At 39.2% G+C, this 25,215-nt stretch overlaps 3 protein-coding genes and 2 long non-coding RNA genes across 6 annotated transcripts; 2 read left to right on the top strand and 3 right to left on the bottom strand.

Moving 5' to 3' along the window:
- Nucleotides 1-4,629: 4,629 nt before the first annotated feature.
- On the bottom strand, nt 4,630-7,751 carry LOC131319447 (uncharacterized). Its single transcript, XR_009197970.1, has 3 exons — nt 7,367-7,751; nt 4,926-5,032; nt 4,630-4,735 (listed from the first exon to the last, which is right to left on the bottom strand). It is a non-coding gene; the product is annotated as an uncharacterized LOC131319447 (long non-coding RNA).
- Nucleotides 7,752-12,205: 4,454 nt separating this feature from the next.
- On the top strand, nt 12,206-14,534 carry LOC131319403 (uncharacterized). The gene is made up of 3 exons (XM_058349631.1): nt 12,206-12,209; nt 12,309-12,685; nt 13,903-14,534. Exons 1-3 carry the CDS (start codon nt 12,206-12,208, stop codon nt 14,044-14,046), a joined length of 525 nt encoding a protein of 174 aa, XP_058205614.1. The 3' UTR covers nt 14,047-14,534.
- Nucleotides 14,535-15,802: 1,268 nt separating this feature from the next.
- Nucleotides 15,803-17,724, top strand: LOC131319400 (uncharacterized). The gene is made up of 3 exons (XM_058349627.1): nt 15,803-15,940; nt 17,144-17,360; nt 17,558-17,724. The coding sequence occupies exons 1-3, from the start codon at nt 15,803-15,805 to the stop codon at nt 17,722-17,724; spliced, it is 522 nt and encodes a 173-aa protein (XP_058205610.1).
- A 285-nt stretch (nt 17,725-18,009) lies between these two features.
- LOC131319044 (uncharacterized) lies at nt 18,010-18,817 on the bottom strand. Its single transcript, XR_009197873.1, has 2 exons — nt 18,699-18,817; nt 18,010-18,379 (listed from the first exon to the last, which is right to left on the bottom strand). It is a non-coding gene; the product is annotated as an uncharacterized LOC131319044 (long non-coding RNA).
- A 912-nt stretch (nt 18,818-19,729) lies between these two features.
- On the bottom strand, nt 19,730-23,150 carry LOC131319043 (DNA-(apurinic or apyrimidinic site) endonuclease, chloroplastic-like). Of its 2 annotated transcripts, none has more exons than XM_058349143.1 (6): nt 23,021-23,150; nt 22,012-22,139; nt 21,801-21,901; nt 20,618-20,697; nt 20,154-20,423; nt 19,730-20,048 (listed from the first exon to the last, which is right to left on the bottom strand). In XM_058349143.1, the coding sequence occupies exons 2-6, from the start codon at nt 22,036-22,038 to the stop codon at nt 19,861-19,863; spliced, it is 666 nt and encodes a 221-aa protein (XP_058205126.1). In that variant the 5' UTR covers nt 22,039-22,139; nt 23,021-23,150; the 3' UTR covers nt 19,730-19,860. The 2 variants fall into 2 exon arrangements, with proteins under 2 accessions (XP_058205126.1, XP_058205125.1); XM_058349142.1 differs by having other exon boundaries at nt 22,012-22,147; nt 23,021-23,145.
- Nucleotides 23,151-25,215: the final 2,065 nt, after the last annotated feature.

The following is a 25,215-nucleotide window of genomic DNA, read 5'->3' as shown; positions in this document are numbered from 1 at the left end:
CAAATTCTTGTTTTTGGCAGTACTATTCTGAGTCCTCCAAATATATTTACTGCCATTGGAGCATGGGTTATCATGGAGTATTTAATTGCAGTAGTAATGATTATTTGGTGTGGGTGGAGAAGGTGGTTTAGAGGAGAGAGATAAGGTTAAGGTTTTGAAGTTAAAGATGAAGTTTCGTGGGGATGATGGTTGTTTAAAGAAGAAATTCCACAAATACCCCCATCTTTGACGGCAATAGGTAACGGAGTTAGTTTAAGGGACCATTTAAACACACATTGTAAACGTTGGGGATTTAATAGACTCGATTTGTATATTGGGGACCAAATTGACATTTCAAAAATACTTTGGAGACTATCCGTACGAAAAAGCCTTCTCATATCAAGCATTAACGGCCCGTTTGGATGAAGGATTTGTTTTAGGTGGATATAGAATGAGGGTGGATTTGAGGATGAATTTATAATGATGGGTGATATGTTAAGAAGGGTGGTCTAACCTCTTAAGGAGGGTGGATTTATATTGAGGTGTTTGGATAATTTTTTGAAAAAGAGAATATGATAGAATAAGTTATCAAAAGACTTAATTACCCCCATACTTTAATTGCCCCCTCTTTGAGAATGTTTATTTTTTTTAATCCGAGTTTGAGAAGCTGTGTATTGAACATGTGTCACACCATATAATTTTCTCTCATCTCTTGTAAACAACGACCACCGACCACCAGTTCATCTTCCCCTCTCTACCATCTCAGCTCCAGCACCCCCTCTCTCTCTCTCAACTGATCATTCCGGCTAGAACACATCTCACAGCGTCCAGCCGTTTTGGGATACAACGCATCTTCTCCGGCCAGCGTACAACCTCTATCCCATCTCAGCGCGCGTCCACCCGTTTCTTTCTTCAGCGACGGCAACTGCTACAGTTGTTAATGTCTCCAGCGACTTCGATTGTCCCACAATCCAGCGAATGGAGTTCAAAATTTTCCAATTAGGTAAGATCTCCGGTTTTTTAGGGTTTTCAAGATTACAATTTTCTGCGATTGGATTTGTGTACGATTTCCTTGTCTTTTCTTTTCTTTTTTGATGATGGGAATTTTTTGGGTGGTCTGATTTGTTATTTGTGAAAGAGAGATTTAAAGGGCTGAAGCGTCATCCACCACCCGGCTTCACCAACGACAGGGGTACCCCTGTCGTTAGCTAATCCACCCAAAGGTGGATTTGTAATCCCATCTCGCCAAATCCGGGAAGCAAATCCGGGTATGTTTTTGCCCTCCCAAACACCGGAGATGAGGAGAAGCCGGAGATGTAATCCAGGCGCTTCACAAATCCGGCTTCATATCCGGCATCCAAACAGGCCGTTAAGCGAATATGTAAACCTGAAAGCAATCTCTATCTCTCTCATCTTCTCTTCTTTTTGGCCCCCCACCGGGAAGCAACATCATAAGCGGATATGAAACTATGTACACCCCGACTCCTATCCCCGCGTCGACAACCGTGCACATAGTTTTGCCAACCCTCCATCTGTCCCTTGCTTCCCGGCTTCATCGTGCGTGTACCTTCCATTATCAAACAGCCCAATGGTGAGCAGCGCGGTACAGGGATCGAATACATCCATCCCTTGTGTACTGCTCACTTCATACGTATGGGTATGTATACACATGTTTTGATTGGGATTCATGCTTGTTGCAGGGACTGGCCTAGAAATTCAAGGAGAAGGACGCTATGTATTCGGGGCCAGCGACTTTCGGTTAACGATTTTTTTCATGCTGATTGTTTTGCCCTTCTTCACTGCATAGGATGTAAAGAGGTTTCTCTAAAACTTATCGATTGGAGTCTGGTCTAACGTGAACACCGGACTCTTTTGACTCTAGGTCATGCTTTTTGTGTGCAAAGAAAACGCCACGAATAATCACAGTTCTCAGGTCAAAAATAATAATCACATTTCTTACCAAACTTCGTACATACACCGAGAAAGACCGTTACAAGTGTGTACCCTGCTTACCAACATATGGGTTTATTGTCACAAATGATGCGGTTAATTATGTGCCCGCATAAATTTTCAAGTTGAGTTCAGAGATCGAAAAAGCTCATGTAAATGGAGGCGGAGCAGATCACCTACTCGGCTACTCCTAGTGGTTGCAAAACCTTTAGTACAATTCTCTTTGATGTTTTTGCCTTGGAAAAACAGGAGGGTCACACAATTCAACTTGGCCTATAAAACCATTTGCAATGGCTTAAATGGGAAACAAATGGGCCGGTATTGCCAAGAGGGGGGAAGTTATGCATGTCGGCTAGCCAAAAAAAGTAAAGGAAAGGTCTGTTGTAGCATCCAACTCGAAGCAATGGTAAAGAGTGGAGAGACCTCTCAATCTTATCGAACATTCACTTAGACAGTTGACCCCCAACTCTAGCCAAAAAAAGTAAAGGAAAGGTCTGTTGTAGCATCCAACTCGAAGCAATGGTAAAGAGTGGAGAGACCTCTCAATCTTATCGAACATTCACTTAGACAGTTGACCCCCAACTCATACGCAGTCAACAAGGTGTGCCACTAAACCTTTTTGCACAAATACAACCAATGATAATTGAGAAAAGGAGCCCCCGCAAAACCTAACAAGGTGCATATTTAGCTACAAGCAAATGGGGAATCAATCACTGTAGAAGTAGATACTGTTGTTCAAAATGACACAAAGCCATTTGATACCATGTTGAAGTATCCAACACAAAGCTGATTAGCAATTAGGGGAAAGGCTTCTCAGACTCGTATAGAGATAAACATAACATGCAAGTACATGTGCTAGACTCCAATGACATGGTGTTCAAGATTTAGGTGAAAAAGAGGAAGTTCACATTAGTACGTTGGATGGCAATTCAAATATGGGTATCTGAGCAAAGCTATAAGAAAGCAATCAAACTAGATTTGAATAGGATCGTTGATCTCAATTCTTGAACTTTATCATATGATTTGAATAGTTTGATTGGTTTTTTGGTGCGTTTTCATCTACTATAAAAACGTGTTTCTCTTCATTCTAGGATTTCCAAGCCGGAACGTTTTTGAACTATTGTCAATCCTTAATGGATTGAGTATCCAAGTATGCATCGCAAGTAACAAAGCCTTTTAATTGTGTCATTAACAACGCGCATATTATTAAATGTAAAAAAACCTAGTTATAAAATGGAGTTTGCGTTTTTTCCTCCAAAAGTTGCGTTGTATTTTTACTTAGAACCTCCCTTGACGCCTGGATCATACAACAAAATTAGTCTTCCCCCAGTTGTTGCGTTGGCCTCGCATTTGCCTCAAATCCCTGAAAAATGAAACCAAAACCCCTTTCAAAATTGAAATAAGGAGAAATGTTTGTTGGATAAAATGTTGTGCACATCAATTGTTCAATAACCATGGGAAGAAGGTAGACATGAAACAATGTACATCAATTTGTGCCTTTTTCTTCCGATTTTGAGATTTAGTTTTCGAAGGGAGATGGAAGTATGACCAATTACCAACCAAAATAAACTACTACTTGGTAGTTGGTACCATTAACCTAAAAGGAATTATAACAAACTGTTTTCTGCCAAAGATGCATTAGAAGCATCATTCTCTGATGTAAAAGGAACTGATGTAGTAGTGTAGCACCAAACCCCATTGGTTTGTGAAAGAGTTGGTACATTTTTCTGAAACGCTCCGCTGTTAATGGAAGATATTGTTTTAGCAAAAGATATGTCAACACGACATAGATATCTTCTACACGATTATACAAGAGTCGTGTAAGCTGTGATTGGATCCTGTATTTGTGGAGGCAAAAGGGAAGGTAATAAATTTTGTTCCAGAATGTAGCTGTGCTTCTCTTGAAGCATTTCGTGAGTAAAGAAATTGAACTAAAAGCACACTTGGTTCGTGCAGATAAATTAATGAGAGTAACCATGTTGTGAGCACTTGCATCATGGACAATATCCCTTGATGCTTGAACTTGCTCCCTTGAAACTGTTCTCACCTACAAAATGTAAATTGTACATTAAAGGGCAGTGAAGTTCGGCAAACTTTCCTTCCTTCGCAAATGAAAATAGAAGTGAAAAACTCGAACCTCCTTTTACTTCCTTCCACAAAACTACCTGGCGTAGCAATTTTCTCCCTTGAAATACCTGTCCTCTCTCTTTGCATACCTTAATTTGATATGCTGTCATGGGAGATGATTCGAGCCCATAACATGCATTAAGTCTCCCTATAACTGTAAAAGTGTTAAAGCAAAGAGCTGTTATTGTCAATAGCTCGCAATGAAAATTCTAAATAGGTTATGAACCAAGTAAATTTTTTCTTCCATTAGTTTGCTGTTCCACATTTACATATCTGGAAACAGTGCAACTGCGGTTGTTAATCGTAAAATTCATTTACAAGGAGCAATCAAACTAGCAGGTTTCGTTGAAACTATTGCTTTCTCTTAACAGATTTGAAGATCAGTTAATATCAACATTTTAAGGCTGTTTTTAATTTATTCTTTCTAACAGCTCTAAAGCCACATCAGTTCAATTGGTAAAGAAGAAAAAGACATTGGGGTGGTTAATCCTGGCGATATTGGTTCTCTAATAGTTCCTCCATGCACAGAGGGTGTTATTTGGACAATAAGAGTACAAGACTAACTAATCTCATTACCTTTGCAAGAAAAGGATCGGGACGGCCATACTTGTAAGTAATCCCAATAACAGCTATCGTTCTGTTTGAGCTCAGATGAATAACGTGAAGCTCCAACTTGTATCTGTGAAGGTTTAGGTGGAAGGAGGACCGATTGCTATTTGTATAAACCAAACCAAACCAAATCGAGCCTTACGTCCCAATCACTTGGGGTCGGCTACATGAATCCGTTTCCTCCATTGAAGAGTAGAAATTTGAAAATATTGCTGATTGGGGTAGAAAAGGAATTTTATTCAGAAGAACAGTTAAGAAACCTTGTTCCATTGATGGTGTGTTCAGAAGGAGAATGCCCATGACACTGTAACAGTTTAAAGTTGGTCCCATTAATGATAATTTTTCCTGCATCTTCTTTCCATCTCACCTGAAAGAGTACATGTATCAGATTATTAGAGGGCCAAAGGAGAATGAAACTGGCATTTCAATGGCTAAAAACTTTGTTGAACACTGATCCAATCTGTTGCTTTTCTCTTTGCCTGATCAGGATAGATATTTCTCCGTTTAGAAACAGCAAATGTCGTGATTCATGGACTCAAGTAATCAACTATCATCCGGCCTAAATATCTTCTCATCATTGATAATACTTCCCCACTTAACGGTTGCACCTTCAAATCATCCGAATTGAATTACAGCAATGAGCTTTGCACAAGCCAAATTTCCAAGTAACTGTAAGTCATGGACTAATTTCAAGCTACTTCTATCCATAAATTGGTAGACTGAACCGTGATGTCTAAATGCAACTAAGTTTTGCATGCAAAATGAAAACCATATGGTAAAAAACATGTGCTAACTTAGAGCTGTCATATCCGGATATGTATTTTTTTAACAGCATGAAACTCATTTTCAGTTGCTCGGATTAGAAACCGTGAATAATCCTAATCAATAACAACTGTTATGGTTCACGTTTTCCATGTATCACAATTCAGTTACATCTAGTCATCTACGATATAATGACTTGACATTAGCATAATAACCTGCTTAAGGTTAATTGACAAATAATCTTCACGTACACTGGCCAATGATTGAAAAATCAGGTAGGATGTTCACATGTTTATAAAACAGAAACATACACGAAACATCTCACGGATTGGGCCTAGCTGTCAATATGTTTCAAGGACCTAGAGTAGCTCCAAATCAGTTAAAGTCTGGCTCCTGGCTTAATTAGGCCTGAAACCAGAAGGCCTAAATGCTGGGAATGGACGAAAGGCCTGGTTCTCTGCCAGGAGTACGTAAGCGTTGGTCCGTTTGATAGACCAAGGAGTTGTTAAACCATAATGTCCAGGCCTGAATCAATCGGGAAAGAGCTTGTGATTTCTTAGGGCTTGGGCCTAAAGCTGATTGGACCGGCAAGGATGGGCCTATATGGCCCAAAAACGAGGAAAAGAGTCCAGAAGCTGGGATTGATGACCAAGAACAGCAATAGGATAATAACGGTGGGGTGAAGAACATGGAATGATTCTCCCTAGACCTAACAAGGGCCCACGGTACAAGTTCCAATGACGGCCTTCGATGGCCGCCCATGGGGAGCACAAATGAAGGCAACTTGTAAGGCCTATCAAGCTGCCTAGTTGGTCACACAAGCTGCTCACAAGCAGCTTGAGGAGGCCTACTTAGCCTTTTGTCACATAGAGAAGCTGCTTACAAGCAGCTTATATAGGCCGGTTGGTTTCTTGAAGGTGGCGCGAGAAAAGGGGGTTCAAATTTCAAGGAACTTCTTTGCCTTGAAACTTCTTGAAAAAGCTACAAGACTAGGGGTTGTTTGGGCCCACAAAGAGGGAAAGCAGCTGAAAATACCCAGTTTTTGGTAAAAAGTTTCGGCTTTTAGCCTTAACGGCCAATATTCTTCTTTTGGCAAGTACCTAGGCAAAAAGAAGAGAAGGGGGGGACCTGAAAAAGGAGATTCTCAGACCTCAGGCAAGGGGTAGCCGAAAACTTGGAGTGGGGAGCAAGATATGAACATGTGGCATCTACACATTGGGGGAAGGTGCAAGCAGCTCAAACCGAGGACCCACTATGGAGGAGACACTTGGTAGCCATACAAGGAGGGCAAGCCATGCAAGGCCGGTGTTGTTGCCTATAAATACCATTGTTGAAGGCAAAAAACGGGTCCCCGACCATACAAGCCCAGAGCTTTTCCAATTACTCTCTCAAATTACTTTAGCTTTCTAGCAAATTGTCCTTGTATTTGTTTGAACTAGCCTTGCCTAGTCTTCATTTTCAAGTTCATTTCCATTACTTGTAGTCATCTTTGTTAACCAGTTATTTCTTTTCAGTCCGATCCTATAATTCTTTGTTTTCTCCATTTTCTAACAACAGTTAGGACATTATAAGTCCTTATCCCGATAAGGCAAACCACGAGCCTACATACGGCCTTTTCCTTTGAGGCCGTACACAATCGTACTAAAAGAAGTCAGAATTGAGGCACGTAGGCCTTAGCACACATTTGGACTGCAATCCAGTCCTGGCACACCCATAAAGGCCTAGAACTGCATGTCTCGTGGTTTCAAGGCCCACATTTGTTATTAGAGGAACAAACAAAGCCAAATATGCAAATTATTCACTAAAGTTATTTTTTTTTAAAAGCTAAAAAAATATACACGACAAACTAAGCGGATGTATTGGATTGGAACTTTGGCTACGCCACTGAATCCATACATCATTTTGACAAGGGAAAAAAAAGAAGGAAAAAGAAGCTCACACTTTGACAGAGCCTTGAGGGGTGCCTTTCTTGTTTATGTCGTAGCCAAACAAATTGCGCCTCAAAACGTATCTAGACGCGACGGGGATCATGGCTAGGGTCAGAAAGAATCCGGCGGAGGGCGGCGTTGATGAGGATGGTTCGCTTGAGGTCCTGTTCGATCTTGTAGTGACAGAAGATCAGGTACAAGTACGGGAGGAAGAAAAGGAGAAATACTTTCAGGATTTGGCCCTCCTTCGACGGGGCAATTGGAGGGTCCGTTGTCGGAGGCTTTGCGGTGGTGGTGGTGGTTTCGGTTGATGGAGGCTTCGCGGCGTTGGCGTAGGCGGCCTCCGATGTTGCTCTCTTCCGAGCTGTCATGGCTTCCTCTCTCTCTCTCTCTCTCTCTCTCTCTCTGTGCCTCTCTTGTTTATTTTGTTGCTGTGTGATCCAATGACAGTTGTACACGTCAGATTTACAATGTCACTAGAGGGCCCCCAACTGCCAATGTGGCAAGATCAAAACATTTGCTGACTAATTAGGGAAACAGAAAGTCTGCTTGCACAGCAAAGGCTGCACAGCAGCCGTACACAGACCAGTTTTGCACCCGTCTCGGGTCTCGCAAAGATGATCGCAGTCGCTCATTTTGTTCAAAATACTTCGTTTATAGTCCCTGTAAAAAATCACCTCAATCCGATATCGGGAAGGGTGTTTACGAATCATCTAATTTTGCTTCAAAATTTAGCTGCGGCCCTGATCATCTTTGTGAGATCCGAGACGGACGCAAAACTGGTCTGTGCACGGCTGCTGTGCAGCCTTTGCTGTGCAGCGTTGTTAAGGAAATGGATATTGACAGGCCAACTGACAAATTAGGAATTTAGGACATATTTTCACTAAAACTAAAAAGAGCGGACAAGAAGTTGCTAAAAGCGAAGAACCCATTTTTTTTTGTTTAGTATATTTCTAAAAAATGGTATACTTTTATAAAAATCATAATTTTTTACTTTTTCGATATAAATTGATAGTCCATAAAAATTAAAATAATAATAATGCCATACTGTCGAATACAAAAATTTTTTTTTGAATAAGGATGAAAAAAGAAAGAGAATCTTTTTTTGGGAAAACTAGGCCTTAAATGGACAAGTTATTGATGTGGAAATAAGTTTGCTAAAAGTAAAAAGTGTAGACAAATAATATAGTGAAAACTCCTAGTACTACTAGATTCTAAGTTATTGACAGGCCTTATTATGGTAAATTTGAATTTGAGAGAATTCATTTTGCATAGACCGATGCATAAATAATCCTGCTGCTACTAATAGTAAGATCGAAGATTAAAAATGAAATTAGAAACTTGAGAAAAGCCACAATTGGCACAGCCACTTGTTTGGAGGGTATGTTTGGTTGGATGGAAATCAAGGTTGGAATAGAAGTCATTGCAATGAATGACTTTTATTCCAATGTTTACCTCACTATTTATCTTAGTAAAGAAATTGTCATTCTATCCAAAAAAAAAAACTAAAGAATTGTTATTCTATTTCTTTGTCACATCAAAATTATTATTGTCACTCTAAGATTCACTATTGTTACACCAAAAATTACTAATGCCACTCCAAATTACTATTCCCCCAAAAATTGCTATTGCCACTCAAAAAATTGCTACTGTCACTCAAAAAATTGCTATTGTCACACCATTCCATTGGAGATGAAAATGACTATTCCTAAGCACAACCAAACATAAGAATGATTATTCCATTCTCAATTCCTCCAATTCTATTCCATTCCAATTCACATTCCATTCCATACATCCAAAAGCATCCTTAGAGAAACAAAAAATAGGGAAGGAGGAAAATGTTGAGAAAGTAGTACCGTGCCAAAAAGACGAAGGATAATTTATGTTCGGTCTTGCTATTATCAACTCACTAGATTGACGATAAATACACTAGAAGACAAGAAAAACATGTATTTCTGTATACTTTTTACACCATTTAATACACATTTACTATTGTCAGTCCAATGGACTGATTTTAGAATTTTCCATTTATGTTAGTTTCCCTTTCCTATCCTTTCCTTTCCACTTCTTTTCTCAAGTTCCAAACAGAGCTCTAGATTTTTTTCCCCCCAGAGCATCCACATATAAATGGTGCTGTAAAACCCTGTGGCCTGGATCCATTACTGCTATTACAGCTCAAATGCAGTGAACTCTGGGAGATTTGTACATGGCTTGCAACATTACATAGAAGCAACGCTGCGCCATCAGAAGCAAAAATAAACCACCGTCCAAGATCCCAATATAATTCTGCCCGAAATTTCAAAAAATGCATCTCAAACTCTCTCAGCTCTCGACTCCAATTTGCACGTCCTCGGCTTTTGATGATTTATGTATTACTTAGGCAACAAAATAGACCAAGGATAACAAAATCAAAACCCTGGTGGAACGTGCCTGGTAACTCTTTCAACACCTAAAACAAACTTTCAGTTCGGTTCGTTCATGTATGATTTTTGGCACCAAGTCCACAGGATATTATACTTTCCAATGTGCTTTCTTTGCTTTTTTTTTTTTCCAAAAAAACAATCACAGTCGCCTCAAGGAGAAAAGGTTCCAGCTTCCAAAGGTTACATTCTTACAGTCGCCTCAAGAATGTAAGAGTCATGAACCTTGCCAAATATGGATTTGGAGGCAAGGAAGTAGTCGAGACGCCATCCTGTTTCAGGGTCAAGATACAAATATAAGAGAACATGTGAAAGGATATTGGTACCTCTTGATATATTTCTTCTATATCCGAGGATAAGTGGTATTTGCTAGTCGTCTCAGGGCATTTTCATGCATAACATAAGACTTTATGCATACTTCATGATAATTTCAAAGTAAGAAACGTGCATACAAGGACAAGGTAAATGGCCAACTAAATCTGGCAGATGCGGATCCAAAACCCTTATTCGAGTGTCATGTGTTCAATATACGTACTTTGTACATGTAAAAGAGTCCAAGTCAGTGAAGTCACAAAGCTTAGAGCACAACTATCTACTATCCATGCATGATATCAAATGTACTTAAGAGAAAAACAGTTCATTAGTTGCCTTCTGTCAACATTGAGTGTTATCTAGGTACCCAGATACCTCACTAATGGAGTAGGATGCCTAGGTTGGAGAACCCTTAAACTCCTAACAGCTCAAGTCCGTTACCCAAGCCAAATCCAAGACAACTCAATTGATCCAATGAAGACAATAGAACAAAATCTTTTTATGAATCATTCTCTGCAATCATATGAAAGCGGGTCCTAATATGTTATTCGCAGTATCAAAAGATTCAAAACAATAGCTTCATGTTCAAAGTAATGTGCAGGAATTACACATACTCAGATCTTCACTGCATAATGATATCTTCTCACGTAAAACCTCTTCTTTTTTGTAGTTGAACTAGCAGTTCTTAGGTATAACATTATACAGAGCCTGACAATGGTAAACATCATGACAGACCCATCCAAACAGGGTTTCGGAAACAAATCATTGACTTGCGTAGTTGATAAAAATGGAAATACAAGTTTCAAGGATTGTTTATCAAAAGTACCTCTATTGGTTTTGCGTCCACCATGCCTGTAACCCCAGCATGTGTACCCAACAACACCGGGATGCTGCTCCCTAAAGGTATCAACAAAACCTTAAGCTAAGAAATTTGTCTCAAATGATTGCCTTTCTTCATCAGTAAAACCAGCACTTCTATTTCCCTGCATAATGCACCACAATTAGGACGACAACATTGAGATATAAACAAAAGATATCACTAACAAACTCGTACATGCAAAATTGGAAAAGTGACTGGTTTCAAAATATTACGACAACACGATTGTTGATTAACTCATTTAAAGAGATACCTTTCACTGTCCACTAGTATCACCAATTTGGATCTACACAAATTTTACCAACCATCGTACTGTAAGCGCAGAAGATTCCTAATTCTCACATCATTTTCTATAAGGTAGACAACATAAAGAGCACAAGTTCACAAGTCAAATCTGTATTACTTACAGCAGGGTTGTAAATATCAATCTCCTCATGAGCACAGTTCAGATCACCAGTCAAAATCACAGGCTTTGACTTTTCTAGCTCCTGCATCATGCATGGTAACCAGCATAAGCATAGAATAGTGCCATAGAAAATGTGCAATATCTACTTTCAGTCTGCAGTGAATTTGTATATCGCAATACAGGAGAAACATCAAAGAAAATGCATCCATAGCAGCACTAGAAGAACAGCGTAAAAAGAGAGAACAAGAAAATCAATATTTTCATGTGTGGTTAGTGAATAAAAATTTAAGATGAATCCATTTCAAGATCTAAAACTCCTATTTTGACGCAAACACAACACTTAGTTCTGGTTATCATTTTTTTGGAAAAAAGATTAGATAAAAATGCCAGCTCTTCGAATAGTAAAAAGTTCTGCTCAAATAACAGAAAAAGAAAATAAACACGAAATTCTATGTAGTGGACATAAACAATAACAGGCGACACAGAAAGAAATTCATGGATCATCTCAACGTGCAATCAATAGAGTAAAGACAAAGAAAAGAAAGATTACTTTAATGTAACTGCTGAGAGATGGATCCCACTCAGTAACCCTGTAAGACTAGCATTACACGCACACACGTTACTCAAACAATATTTTCTCATAAACTAATATTCAAAAAAGTTCAATGCAAAATATTTCCTCAAAAAACCCAAAACTGGAAAAGAACAGGTATGCCTTTTCTCGGGAGAACAAAGAGCAAGGAAATATACAGAAAAATGTACAAGTTCAGTTACCAGTCGTTTTAATCCATCTCCAGAATTAGGTACATATGCATTTAACAGATAATGTTAAGTTATGGGTGTAATGTATAATTAGTGGTGAGATAAGGGTCTTAGTGTAATTACCTTCTTCTCTTGTATATAACTGTAACGTATGAGAAATAAACCCTAAGTTTGAGGGTTCCCATTCTACGCCGCTGTCTCTCTCTACATCTTCACATGGTATCAGAGCACCACGTTACTTGGGGCTCCTTTTGTGATCAACACCCAACCTCCGTCAGCACTCGTCCTGAAGATCCCATCCTCCGACGACCCTCGCCGGCTGTTTGTTAGCCCCCGGCGACCTCCGTCAGCCCTCATCCTGAACATCCACTCATGTTTCTTGAACATCAGTACTCGCCGACCATTTTCAGACGTCACCGATACTCGCCGGTGGCTCGCCAGCCCTTTTCCGACTCAGATCTTGAGTTTTGATCTATTTCCGACATCACTGTTCTCGCTGGGAACTCACCAGCCTTTTGCGCCATCTTCTGTTGCCCTTTCCGATCCCGTACAGGTGTGTTTGTCAGTTTTTGTGTTGCCTAAGGTTGTGTAGGCTTGTTTTTTGGAACTTCCAGATACTGGGTCTGTAGATTTCAGTTCATTCAGTTGGGTGGTTGCTGCAATTTATGTTGCCTTTAGGCTGTTTACCGCTGAGTTGATTTGGTCTTGTGCATTTGGAATTGCTAGTCTGCTCTTAAAATGTCAGAGGAGAAAAACAAGGCTTCCGTTGATACAAAAGATGAGTTGAGTCGTGTAGGGAATTCGGATAACTCTTCTCTGGATATTTGTCATATTAAGTTGGATTGGAACCAACTATTTAATTTGGTCTCGCACATTTACTTTGGCCATTGAGGCCAAAGGGATGTCAAAGTTTATTAAAGGTCCTGTTACTCCACCTGATGAGGCTCCACCTGATGAGGCTGTTGCACTTAAGACATTCAAGTATCACAAATCTTTAGTCATGACATGGTTGTTTAATTCTATGAGAGCTAATATTCGTCATACTTTCCTGCTTCTTGATACTTCACATGAGATTTGGACTACTGCAGCCCAAACCTATTCCAGCCTATGTTACATGGACTCGGGTGCGAGTATCGGGTGCGGGTGCAAGTCCAAGAGTCGGACCTTCCTAAACTTAAATCTTAGGATACGTGGATATGTGTCCCCAACTCGGGTACGGGTGCGGGAACACGTCCTGAACTCTTTTTTGTACTATATATTGCATAATTTTCTCAGATTATGTTCCGTAAACTATGTTTACAAATTTAGTTAAACAATAAAGGGTTAAGAAAATTATGTTTTTGCTATTTCCCTATTTCTTGTCTTTGTGAAATACTGAAAATATCGCTTTTCTAGCTGATTTGATAGTCCTTTTCTGTGAGTATCTTAACAGTTAGAGGATCCGAGTGTCCAAAAGGATACGGGTGTCGGACACATCGACACGGGTACTTAAGCCAAAATCAAGGATCCATGTAACATAGATTCCAGCAAGGTAATGATGCTTAGTGTTTTGAGTTGAGGAAGAGATTCCGTACCTTGGAGCAAAATCATAGACCCGTCGCTATGTACTTTGCTGACTTGAATGGAGTGTGACAGGAGTTTGATTATTATCAGGGTTTCAGGCTGTCTATTTTGTTAATGTTGCTAATTTGGCTATAGAGGTTGGAGAAAGAGCGTGTGTATGATTTTCTTGCTAGACTTGATACGGACTATGATCATATTAGAGTGCAGGTGTTGGGTCGTGTTCCGTTTTCGTCCTTGGGAGAGGCTTATGCCATTGTTCAGCAGGAGGAGAGTAGGAGGGGTGCCATGTTACCTACTCCTACTCCTGATCGTTCTACCTTGGTTGCCGTTCCACAAAATGGTAAGTCATAGTTTGGTACTAGTAGTGGGCCTATCGATCATGAGTCACTCCGGTGTGATTATTGCAACACCGGCCATACCAGGGATTTTTGTTGGAAGTTACATGACTGTCCCTCTCGTGGGCGACATGGTGGTCGTGGTCTCGTGCGTTCTCAGGTCCAGGCCATGTTTTGGAGTCTATAGTTGCCACCTTACTTGATTCTGGGCTCAGTACTGGATTCAGATGTTATTTGATCATGGTGGTGGCTTTACTCAAGGGGAGATGCAAACTCTCAGGCGTCTAATGGCTCGGATTGATTCTCCATCTATTATAGCTTCCACTTTCATTTTTTATGCGAATATCAAAATTCTCTGTAGTGACAATGGCACTGAGTATATCAATCAAACTTTTAGGGCCTTTCTAGATGAAAATGACATTCTTTTTCAGACGACTTGTGTTGACGCTCCACAACAAAATGGAATTGTTGAACGCAAAAATCGTTATCTTGCTGAAGTTGCTCACTCTCTTTTGTTTTCCATGAATGTTCCCAAATATTTATTGGGAGAAGCAATTTTGACTGCAACTTATCTTATCAACTGTTTGTCATCTAGTGTTCTCCACTTTAAAACTCCGATTGAGTGTCTCCTAGTAGTTTTTGTGTCACGACTCTTCCTCTAAGAGTCTTTGGTTGTGTGTGTTTTGTTCATGCCCCTCACCCTTCTGGTGGCAAGTTAGGTCCTAAAGCCTATAAATGTGTTTTCATTGGGTACTCTCTCACCTAAAAAGGCTATAAATGTTATAATCTTCACTCCAGAAAGTTTTTGTCTCTATGGATGTCACCTTTTGAGAAAAAGAGTCTTTTTGCTCTCCCTCCACTCCATATCTTCAGAGGGAGCATAAGAAGGACGAGATGAGTGAGGAAATTTTTTTTACCTTTCATAATCATGGTGAGGGGGAGAAGGAAAAATCTAAAGGGGAATATCTACCAAAAGAGCTACACATGGCATTGGTGATGACATCGAGGAACTACCACAACGGCTGCAAGGGTCTAACCTGAAGGTCTACGCTAGAACTAGATGGAAAAATAGACCACCCTGTGTGATGCCACCTTGCCAATCACAATCGCCTGCTCTGGACTCCTCTGGTAATAAATCTTCTCTTATGATGCACCGACACGGACACCGAAACCGGGACACGGAAATTCTAAAAAAATGGGAACACGGACACGGTGGGGGACACGCCACGTGTATATTTATTTATTTATTTATATATATAAATAATTAATTAATTATAGTTTGGCACCCAAAAATTTTAAAAATATTATAATTTGGCCTCAATTTTTTAAAAAAAAATTATAGTTTGACCCCCAATTTTTTCAAAAATTACAATTTGGCCCCTAAATTTTTTTAAAAAATTGAAGTTTGGCCCCTGCCGTGTCCCCAGGCGTGTCCTCGTAGTGTCCCCGTGAAAAATTCAAATTAAATTATCGGACACGCCACGTGGTGTGTCCCATACGTGTCCCCGTATCCGACACTGCGATACCTCGACCTCTAGAGGTGTCGGTGCTTCATAGATCTTCTCCCATTGAACCTCCATTTATTGATTCTGATAATCTTCCTATTGCCCTTTGAAAATGTGTTAGGTCATGTACTTAACATCTCATCTCCCAGTTTGTCTCTTATAATCGTTTTATCTCTTTCATACTATGTCTTTGCTTCGTCTCTTTCTTCTATATCTATTCCATAGAATTGGCAGGATGCATTCATGATACCTAAGTGGAAAGGAGCTATGGTAGAAAAGATGATAGCTTCGGAAAAAAATGATACTTGGGAGCTCACATTACTTCCAGGGGGAAAGAAATTAGTAGGATGCAAGTGGGTCTTCACTGTTACGCAGAATGCTGATGGTATAGTTGAGAGATACAAGGCGAGACTTGTTGCCAAGGGTTTTTACTCAAACCTATGATATTAACTACGAGGAAACGTTTGCTCTGGTGGCGAAGATGAACACTGTGCGAGCTCTTTAGTTGCACAAAGCGGGAGTGGGGATATATGGAAGCTCTTAAGGTTAGGAGCGTCTTAGGAGCGTATATATATATATATATATATATATATATATCGGGATGGTTCCGGGGACACCCAAAAAAACACCTAAAAAAACACCTCATAGTTCCCGATCAAATTTTGATGATCTGAGCCGCTCAATGTGATCAGAACGTGATTTTAAGAATACTGGTAAGAAATCAGCAAAAAAAAAAAGACCGGGAAGGGCTTGATCCGAACAGTTTTGAACAGTTTTTTATTGAACGGTTCAAATAAAAACTGCTCAAATCAAGCCTTTTCCGGTCATTTTTTTTACTAATTTCTCGCGGGCACCCTTAAAATCACATTCTGCACACATTGAACGGTTTGGATCATAAAAATTTGATCAGGAACTATGAGATTGAGATTTGGGGTGTTTTTTTAGGTGTTTTTTTGGGTGTCCCTTGAACCGTCCCGTGTGTGTATATATATATATATATATTAATTATTGAAATAAATGCAATTACCTTTTAAAATATCACCACTTATTTAGATTTTATTTATTTCAAGCCCAAATATTAAAAATGATAGGGAGTAAGCATGTGTTATTATGGCCCATTAGTTAAAGAAATGTCTTTATAACCCATTAGTTGAAAAATGTACAAGCTTTGGACAAGTGGGCTATATAATAAAAATGTTGGCCCAATCCCACAAATGGCCCAAAGCAAAAAAGTATGAGTAAAACCCTAACTCAACAAAAGCAGCTACTGCAATTCTTCATTGTCTTTGATTTCGAGGGTCAGTACCTCTCTCTCTCTCTTCGTTGTCTTTTTCTCTCTCTTTGTCTTCCTTTTTTTGGAACCAGAGGACCAAATGCTTCGAGGTCAGTCGGGATCGTGCTCCTCTGTCGATGGGATGGCATTCCAGTCACGAATCTAACTTGGGATCGCGCTCCTCTGTCGATGGGATGGCATTCCAGTCACAAATCTAACTTTGGAGCGAAAAATTTGCGCTTCTATGTTGGGAGCGAAGCCAGTTCACACGAATCCTGCTACTAAGGCGAGCTCTACTTTTTTGTGCTGCCAATTTGAATTGGCCTGTTCACCAGTTTGATGTGACGAATACATTCCTTCACACTATGTTCATCAAAAAGGGTGCTGGTAAGATTGGTGTCCTTATTGTTTATGTTGATGATATAATAATGACAAACAATGATGAGAATGAGATTCTTGATCTTAAGTCTAGTTTGGCTCAAGAATTTGAGATTAAGGAAAATGGACCACTAAAGTACTTCCTTAGAATGGAAGTGGCCAGGTCAGATAGAGGTATTTTTTGTCTCCCAACGGAAATATATACTTGATCTTTTGAAAGAAACAAATATGTTGGGTTGTAGACCTGCAAATTCTCCTATTGAGGAGAATCATCATCTTAGTGCAGATGTGGGAGAACGCACTGATAAAAAGAGGTATCAGCTACTTGTGGGACACTTAGCTCACACTCGAACGGATGTTACTTTATGCAGTGGGTGTTATTAGTCAGTTTATCCATGATCTTCGTACTTCACATCTGGATGCAATTTATCGGATCTTGAGATATCTCAAATCAGCTCCAAAGAGAGGCATTCTGTTCTCTAATCATGGTCACTTGCGATTGAAGGCATTCACTGATGCCGCCTGGCTGGTTCTATGAATGATAGACGCTCTACTTTTGGCTACTGTACTTTCTTTTTGGAAATTTGATTACTTGGCGAAGTAAGAAGTAATCAATTGTCGCCCAGTCTAGTGCAGAAGCCGAGTATAGAGCTATTACTCATGGTGTTTATGAGCTCTTGTGGCTCCAAACCGTGTTACGTGATTTGAGAATTTCTCATAGTGGTCGTATGAAACTCTACTGTGGCAATAAAGCAGCCATTAACATTGTTCATAATCATGTTCAACATAACAGAACAAAGCATATAGAGATTGACAGGCACTTCATCAAGGAAAAGCTGAGTAATGGTTTGATATGTATGCCATTTGTGAGATCGGAAGATCAACTAGCTGACATATTCACAAAAGGGCTTGGTAGCAAGAGTTTCCACCCCATTGTGTTCAAGTTGGACTTGATTGATATCTTCGCACCAACTTGAGGGGGAGTGTTAAGATATGGGTGTAATGTATAATTAGTGGTGAGAGAAGGGTCTTAGTGTAATTACCTTCTTCTCTTGTATATAACTTTAACGTATGAGAAATAAACCCTAAGTTTGAGGGTTCCCATTCTACGCCTCTGTCTCTCTCTACATCTTCACAGATAATATATATCAAACTCCATAGTAACAAGCCTTCCTTCACCATCGTGGCTCTATCTGTCAAATAGCAAGAAACATGAAAGCAAATATTCAAGCTCATGTTGAACACCTGGAATGATGCAACCATACAACAAGAAACTTCACAATGTTGCAAAACCTATTAAACGTAAAACAATGGCTCAAGGTGTGTTCTATTATTCCATGCAATGGCATGCATAATATTGCAGTTTATAAATATGCCCATCAGGTATATGCCGAACCACAAATGTTGGACTGGTATCCCATACCCCAAGTGTTGAGTTTCATATACAAGCAATCATATATTCGGAAGAGTCCATGCAATACAACAGATCACCAATAGAAATAGTAACCATACCTGTGAAATAATTGCGGTACCAGAATACTCAAGTTTGGAAGCACTGCAAGTCCAAAAGCTATTCTCATAGCCTTGAAGGAGATTTTGTTTGATTGCCTCAACATCCTTCTCCTGCATTTCAGATTGAAAATGCAGTTACTCCCAAGCCTATTTTATTGCATTATAACAGCACAAGGAAAACCAGAACTACATGGAATAGGCAACAACTAGTATCCGAACTTCAAAAAATACTGATGCCATCCACAAAATGTCTTTGAGTCCTTCTACACCTTCTATGAATTCACACAATGGGGTTTTTCTTTTCATGTGTAAACAATATACACAAACTGGGGGAAAAAGGCCGAAGGGGTTCTCGTAGGAGAAGTGATGGAAAATATTCCCTACGACTCAAGCCACAACTGTGCTAGAATAATGGTATTATCAACTCTGTCACTAACCTTTTAGAGGTAAGATTGGAAAGAGCTTTTAACTCATCATACTGAAACACACCTTTGATGGGTCTCAATAAGTGTCTCCTCAAACGTCTTCACCTTACAACATATGGATTTTGAACCAATTACCTAATCTAGTCATCTCGTAACTCTTGTTCGCCAACTCCTTCCATTCTATACACTACTCAGAAAATCCTTCAACTTCCTCAACCTCCCAGTCATTCACGTAGTTCATCTGTGTTTAGATAATTTCGCATATGTAAAATCTTAACCAATCACGAAGGAAAAGGAAAACATTGTAATCATGTAGACACAAAATACTGCACTACTGGAAGAAGTTTTTCATAATTAAATTACAGCGCAGATAATAACTGCAGAATAAAGTAATAAGTAAATCACAGAGAAGATATAATTATCTACAGATGCATCACAATTGCACAATTTTCAACATTACGGAACGACTTCAAATCAATTTCTGCATCCAACCCTATTATTTCTCTTCTTATGACTCTTTTTGGTCCAATTTCATTAGCCTTAAGGTAAATGGAAGAAGCTGAAAACAAGGAGAATGTAGGAAAGGGAAAGGGAAACTTGCCTGTAGTTTGGTCTCTTGCAAGCACAACACATCAAAATCTTCTCTTTGTGCAAGTTGTAGAGCCGAGAAACCCTCTAGCTTCAGTAAAGCTCTTAACCCATTGACATTCCATGACATTAACTTCACAGATATTGTATCACCACTTAGTGGTGGAGGCCTCATAGTCCTGGGATTGTATACTTTCCACCCCTTCTGTGGCTTCTTGTGGGCAAAAACTGTCCAGGGTTCCTTTTGGTCTATCGGGGAGATTAACCTCACCAGAAGCTCCAACTCCAGTAGCATCTTCTGGGTGTGGTTTTCCGTTCATTCGGGAGGGTTCTTTTCCTACAAACATAAACCAGTGTAAAATACCACCTACACCTACTACATCCTCCATATTCACGTGTTTACTACATTTTTTCCAAAAATAAATCCAAAAAAATGAAGCACCTGAAACTTCATCAACTTTGATAGATAGCTTATGCGACACCAACGTTGCCAGAAGGGTAGTTTTGACTTCCTCATTGTTATTAGATACTTGGACCTGTTTGACTCTTCTCTTAGTAGATTGAATTTCAGAGACCTCCAAAACTGAGTTTAACTCCTGAGCATGCTCTTCTACAGCTGAACTCTTAGTCTTCCTTTTCAATGTATCTGTTTTACTTCGCTTAGATTTCGTTCCAGAGAACTGCTGACCATCTAGCACCGGAGAACCCTTCCCTGCACATATTGGAAAACTTAACCAGTGCAATGGATAAAGTTTAGATTTTTTTTAAAACAATAATTCAGTACTTCTGTAGTAGCCAAGAAGATAAATAAAAGCACAGAGAACTTGGTCGTTAGGGTTGCAATCAAACTGAATCTAACCGACTCTGAGAGGAGTATAGGTTATATATGAATAGTAAACAGAATACCTTCTACTTTACTGTTTAGGAAATCCTTCAAGGTAGACACGAGATCGCTCTTACAACCTTTGGTGGCGACCCCAACACTCCTGCAAATTTAAGAACTCAATCACCTACAAGCAACCATCATATATATGTGAGATAATGCATATTGAGAAGCACAAACTTCGAAACACAATAAATGTCCTGAAACAGGACCTTAGGAAAGAAAGTCATCGAAGTTTCAAGAATTAAAATAGAGCTGCTGACTCACATTTAACATTCTCATTTCTACAGACTTAAATGATACAGACACACACACGAACCCAAACTCCCAATGTGGGAGCCAGCCCAACTGACGCAGACCCAAGAGTCTCGCCGCGAAACGCAGCACAACGACAGCGAGCCAAAGGGGCCTACACCAGAGGTCGGATCCCTCCCTAAGGGTTCACTCTACCTCTCCCTAGTCAGCAATTGCCTAGGTGAGTTTGGTAAGTGAAATTACCCTCTTGCCCTTCCTCAAAAAAAATGATACAGTGATATCCCCTACTATGCATCAGCTGCAGAGGTCTTTGATTATTTAGCTGCATCTCAGACCATGTGGTTTGCTATCTCAGATAATTCAAACCAGGTAGATCTAATGTAGAAATCATCAAATATGTGGTTTTGCTATATAAAAAATTGAAAATCAGTATAAACGGCTGAAACCAATTGTACGTCATAATACAGTATCGTGTTTCCAATAGAGAGTTAAGAAGTAAATTACCAGAAGACATGACACACATATTTGTGATTCTTGGTTGAATTGTAAGTCTTCCTCACTTCACTCTAGCTCCCACACCCTCCACATATTCCAAAAGAACCTAACAACCCTCACAGATGTTGGAAAGTGAGAGAACCAACAAGATGTCAAAAGAGAATGCAATTACTGGAAGAAAGCAAAAGGGATTGATCTCCAATGAACTGAGGTCGAACATCTATCTGAGGTAGTTAGGACAGCATTATCATCTCTTGTTAATGAAAATCTTATTGGAAGATATGGTAAGTATGGTTGATAAAATCCTCAAACTTACTTCTATGGCCACTGTTCCTCCTCAACCCATATCAGGTATATGTTAATCAACTTGATGCTCAAGTGAAAAGAAACAGTTTTCATTTATTCTGACACATACTTGAGATAACAAAAACATCTAAAGCGTCATAGTGCGGCTACCTTAATTTTGATCGGAGTTCCTGAACCATCATTCTTTCAATTGTAGCCAAATCTTCCCCAATGATATCAGCTTCCACTTTGCTACCTTTCGACAGACATTCCTATAAACACTCAAATCCACATGTAATCCGTATGAACCCAAACACCAGAAGGCAACAGAGAATGAATGAATCAAAGAGACATATCCAACAGAGTAGCCTAAAAAAACAACCTTCCCAGATTTTGTCTTGATATCCATAGTTTCACTTAGTTTTGCAGATGTGGATGGATAACAAAGGAGTCGCTTAGACCCAATCGTTCTTGCTGTGATAAGATCCAATGCGCAAAGACTTGGAATACCTGCAAACCTACATAATTTCATGTCAACATAACAGTTTTAAATCATTCACACTCCGTTTGTTTTCACCAAAATCATTTTCTAGAAAATGTTTTATGTATTCCATGATCAATGAAAAATCATTTAATCTGGGCGGTAAACATGTTCACTTTTGAGAGGTGAGGGACAATTGCCAAATCAACACTAAAACGGTAAAACCCCGTCACCACCACCACCACCACCACTTATACCGCCCTAGCCACCACTGCCCCACCACCATCGCTAAACAGGCACTAGTCCCATCATTTCAGTGTTGCAACCAAATACAAGAAATCGTTGTCATCAGAACACATTTTACCAGCTGAAACAAAAGACGCGTTTTAATATCTGTTGGTTTAACGAAGATGTTATCCTCGAAAAAACTGTTAGGTTCAAGACTCAAAACGGCATATTCATTTCAATGTAGCCCCTCTCTGTGCTCCGTTTAGCTCCCGCTAAAAGGCAATGAGATAAGAAATTCAAAATTATTGCAAACAACTCAGCACCAATGAAACTTAAAAGGGCTCTAACATTTATTGGTTTGTTTAAGCAAATAGATGTTCTCCTCGAAAAGTTTTACTACTAATTTCAAGAGGCAAAAAGGCGGATTCATTTCAATGTAGGCCGTGCTTCGTTTAGCTCCCGCGAAAACGCAGAGTGAAATGGAAAAATCAAAAGTTCAACAGCTCAGCGTAAATGAAACTGAAAATCTAACACTTTTAAATGCCGGTGATGAATACGCCTAGTTGTGTTGTTCTTTCAACTCAAGCTTAAAACTTCCTTTCTCAACTCCAACATCTACGATTTTCCAAATTACGAAACCCTAATTGCTACGGTGTAATCTTGGACACACACAGATGCGTACGTTAAGCGGAGCGATGAGGCGCAGGTTAGAGGCATGCTGTGTGCATGGAGAGAGCGAGAGAGAGAGAAACCGCGGACTCGGCCAACGGGCGTCGTCGCAAGTTCAGGACTAGAGGCCACTTCGGATTTCGGAGGGATTATTAACAGTGGCGGAGGTAGGATGTCCGCCCTGGAACTAAAGAGAAGATAAAAATTTGACAGAAAAGGAAAATTTAAATGCTTTGGTTGTGTTTGGTTGAGAGTTTAGTTTAGTTTAGTTTTGGTAGTGGGTGGAGAGAGAAATAAAGTAATGATTGAAGATAGGGGTAATGATTGGAGAGAGATAGAGAGAGATGTGAAAATAATAATTGGAAAAATAGGATAATAATTGGAGAAAGAAGTAGGATAATGATTGAAAAACAAAACTAAAACAAAACTAAAATGGCAAACGAACAAAGCCAATTCGGTTCTTAATTTTGTTTTTTAATTGTTACCTTACTTTTTTTTCAATTATTACTCTATTTTTTTAATTATTACTTTTTAATTTCTCTCTATCTCTCTTCAATCATTATTCCTCCCTTCAATTATTATCTTATTTCTCTCTTCATCCACTGCCAAAACTAAATTAAACTAAACTTTAAAAAAAAAAAATGATTGTAAGAGCATGCATGTACATAGGTATATGTGGCAGGTATATGTGGCATATTAGGTAAAATAGAGAAGTAAAGCCTCAAAATTGGACTGCCCCAGAATAGCAAAACAAAGCGCTAAAATACCATTAATGGATTGGGTCGATATAGTTACCGAGGAACTATTCATGAGCAATTGGTTAAACAATAATTTCTCCCTCTTGAAAAGTGTTCTCCTGCCCTCTCATCCACCTCCTCTCTCTCTCTGTTATAGTATACAATAATATTATTTTATAAGAATAGAGAAGATAATAGAGAGAATTGGTATAGGGTTGAGAGAGATTTGAGTAGGTAAAATAAAAAAAGTGAAATGTTAAATAGGTAAAATGCATTTTGCTTGGTGTACATGCTCTAAGAGTGTTATTTCGCTCTCCATGTGACAAATTAACTGGCAATCAAATAATGAACACATTATATTCTTTACAGCGAGGGTTAAAACCCACCAATTTTATATCCTTTCTCTAAATTAGTATTAGTAGAATAAAATTTATATTGTTAAAAACTTCACATGCAAAAAAAAACCCGGGGATCTTAGACCACCCCCAACCCTTTAATGGTTTAATGGCTCTGCCATTGATTATTCATTCAGTGCTCCTCCTGAAGCACCATCGCAGTGCTCCGGGACATTTCTCCATACACGATAGTGGAGCCCAAATGTGGTCGAGATCGACCCTGCTAGGGGCAGCTCTACACTTGACCAAGGATGGTCACATGAACACTTCAATTTTTTTTTCTTTTCAGAATACCTGCAATATTTTTAGTTTTAGTTTAGTTTATCTCTTATTGAACATCTAATCCAGAAATATTTGAACACCCAATCCAAAAAATCAGCCCACAAAAGAGAAATCTAAACAATCGAATGGGAGATTAGTGGATGATTCATGATTGATTGCTTGATTGCTTATGTCGAAAGAGATGTACTTGATAGCGTCAATAATAAGCCTATTATACAATGATTTCAAATATAAAAACTCGACAAAAACAATTGTAATATCCTAGTATATACTTTAGAGCTAGATTATGTCTCTATTTAAGATTTCCACATCAGTGATTAAGAAAGTTGAAAAAATACAGAGGAGGTTTTTATGAAGGGACTCTAATGATAAGGCAAATGTCACGGCCTTATAAGTTCACTCTTGGCCAGGGCCGGCCCAAGGTATTTGGATGTCCTAGACCAAGTGGTGGAATTGTGCCCGACATAAATTTTTTAATTTAAAAATAATAAACAGAAATACTTATCTGTATATCATACAATCATAATTTTTTTTTTTGGCAAAAATACATTTCAAAAAAATATCCTACCAGGGCTTGGACCATGCATCTTATGTGCAAGAGCAAACAATTTATTGCTAAACCAACAAATGAGTTTGTATTATAATTGCACACAGAAAAAATATACACTCATCTAAGAAGGGGTGTCCCATTTTTTGACCCAAAATGTGGAGGTCCAAGACGGCGGCCTCTTGGGCCTTCCCCTTGGGCCAGCCCTGATCCTGGCCCTATTTCTAGGTTCAATCTTCAATGATTC

The sequence above is a fragment of the Rhododendron vialii genome, chromosome 3a, assembly GCF_030253575.1.
Source record: "Rhododendron vialii isolate Sample 1 chromosome 3a, ASM3025357v1".
NCBI lineage: Eukaryota > Viridiplantae > Streptophyta > Magnoliopsida > Ericales > Ericaceae > Rhododendron > Rhododendron vialii.
The sequence above is the reverse complement of the archived record's forward strand: the minus strand, read 5'-3'. Positions and strand labels throughout refer to the sequence as shown.

Bases quoted from the DNA above. Each gene is read 5' to 3' on its own strand.
- LOC131319400 (XM_058349627.1), top strand. From the start codon at position 15,803: ATGGTAGAAAAGATGATAGCTTCGGAAAAAAATGATACTTGGGAGCTC. The intron at 15,941-17,143 runs GCGAGACTTGTT...CCTGTTCACCAG, and splicing joins GTATAGTTGAGAGATACAAG to TTTGATGTGACGAATACATT. The intron at 17,361-17,557 runs GTATTTTTTGTC...TACTTTATGCAG, and splicing joins AGTGGCCAGGTCAGATAGAG to TGGGTGTTATTAGTCAGTTT.
- LOC131319403 (XM_058349631.1), top strand. The intron at 12,686-13,902 runs GTGTGTTTGTCA...ATTAGAGTGCAG, and splicing joins CCCTTTCCGATCCCGTACAG to GTGTTGGGTCGTGTTCCGTT.
- LOC131319043 (XM_058349142.1), bottom strand. From the start codon at position 23,055: ATGCCTCTAACCTGCGCCTCATCGCTCCGCTTAAC. The intron at 21,902-22,011 runs GTTGTTTTTTTA...GAGTGTTTATAG, and splicing joins TCAAGACAAAATCTGGGAAG to GAATGTCTGTCGAAAGGTAG. The intron at 20,049-20,153 runs GTGCTTCATTTT...TTATGTTTGTAG, and splicing joins CAAAGTTGATGAAGTTTCAG to GAAAAGAACCCTCCCGAATG.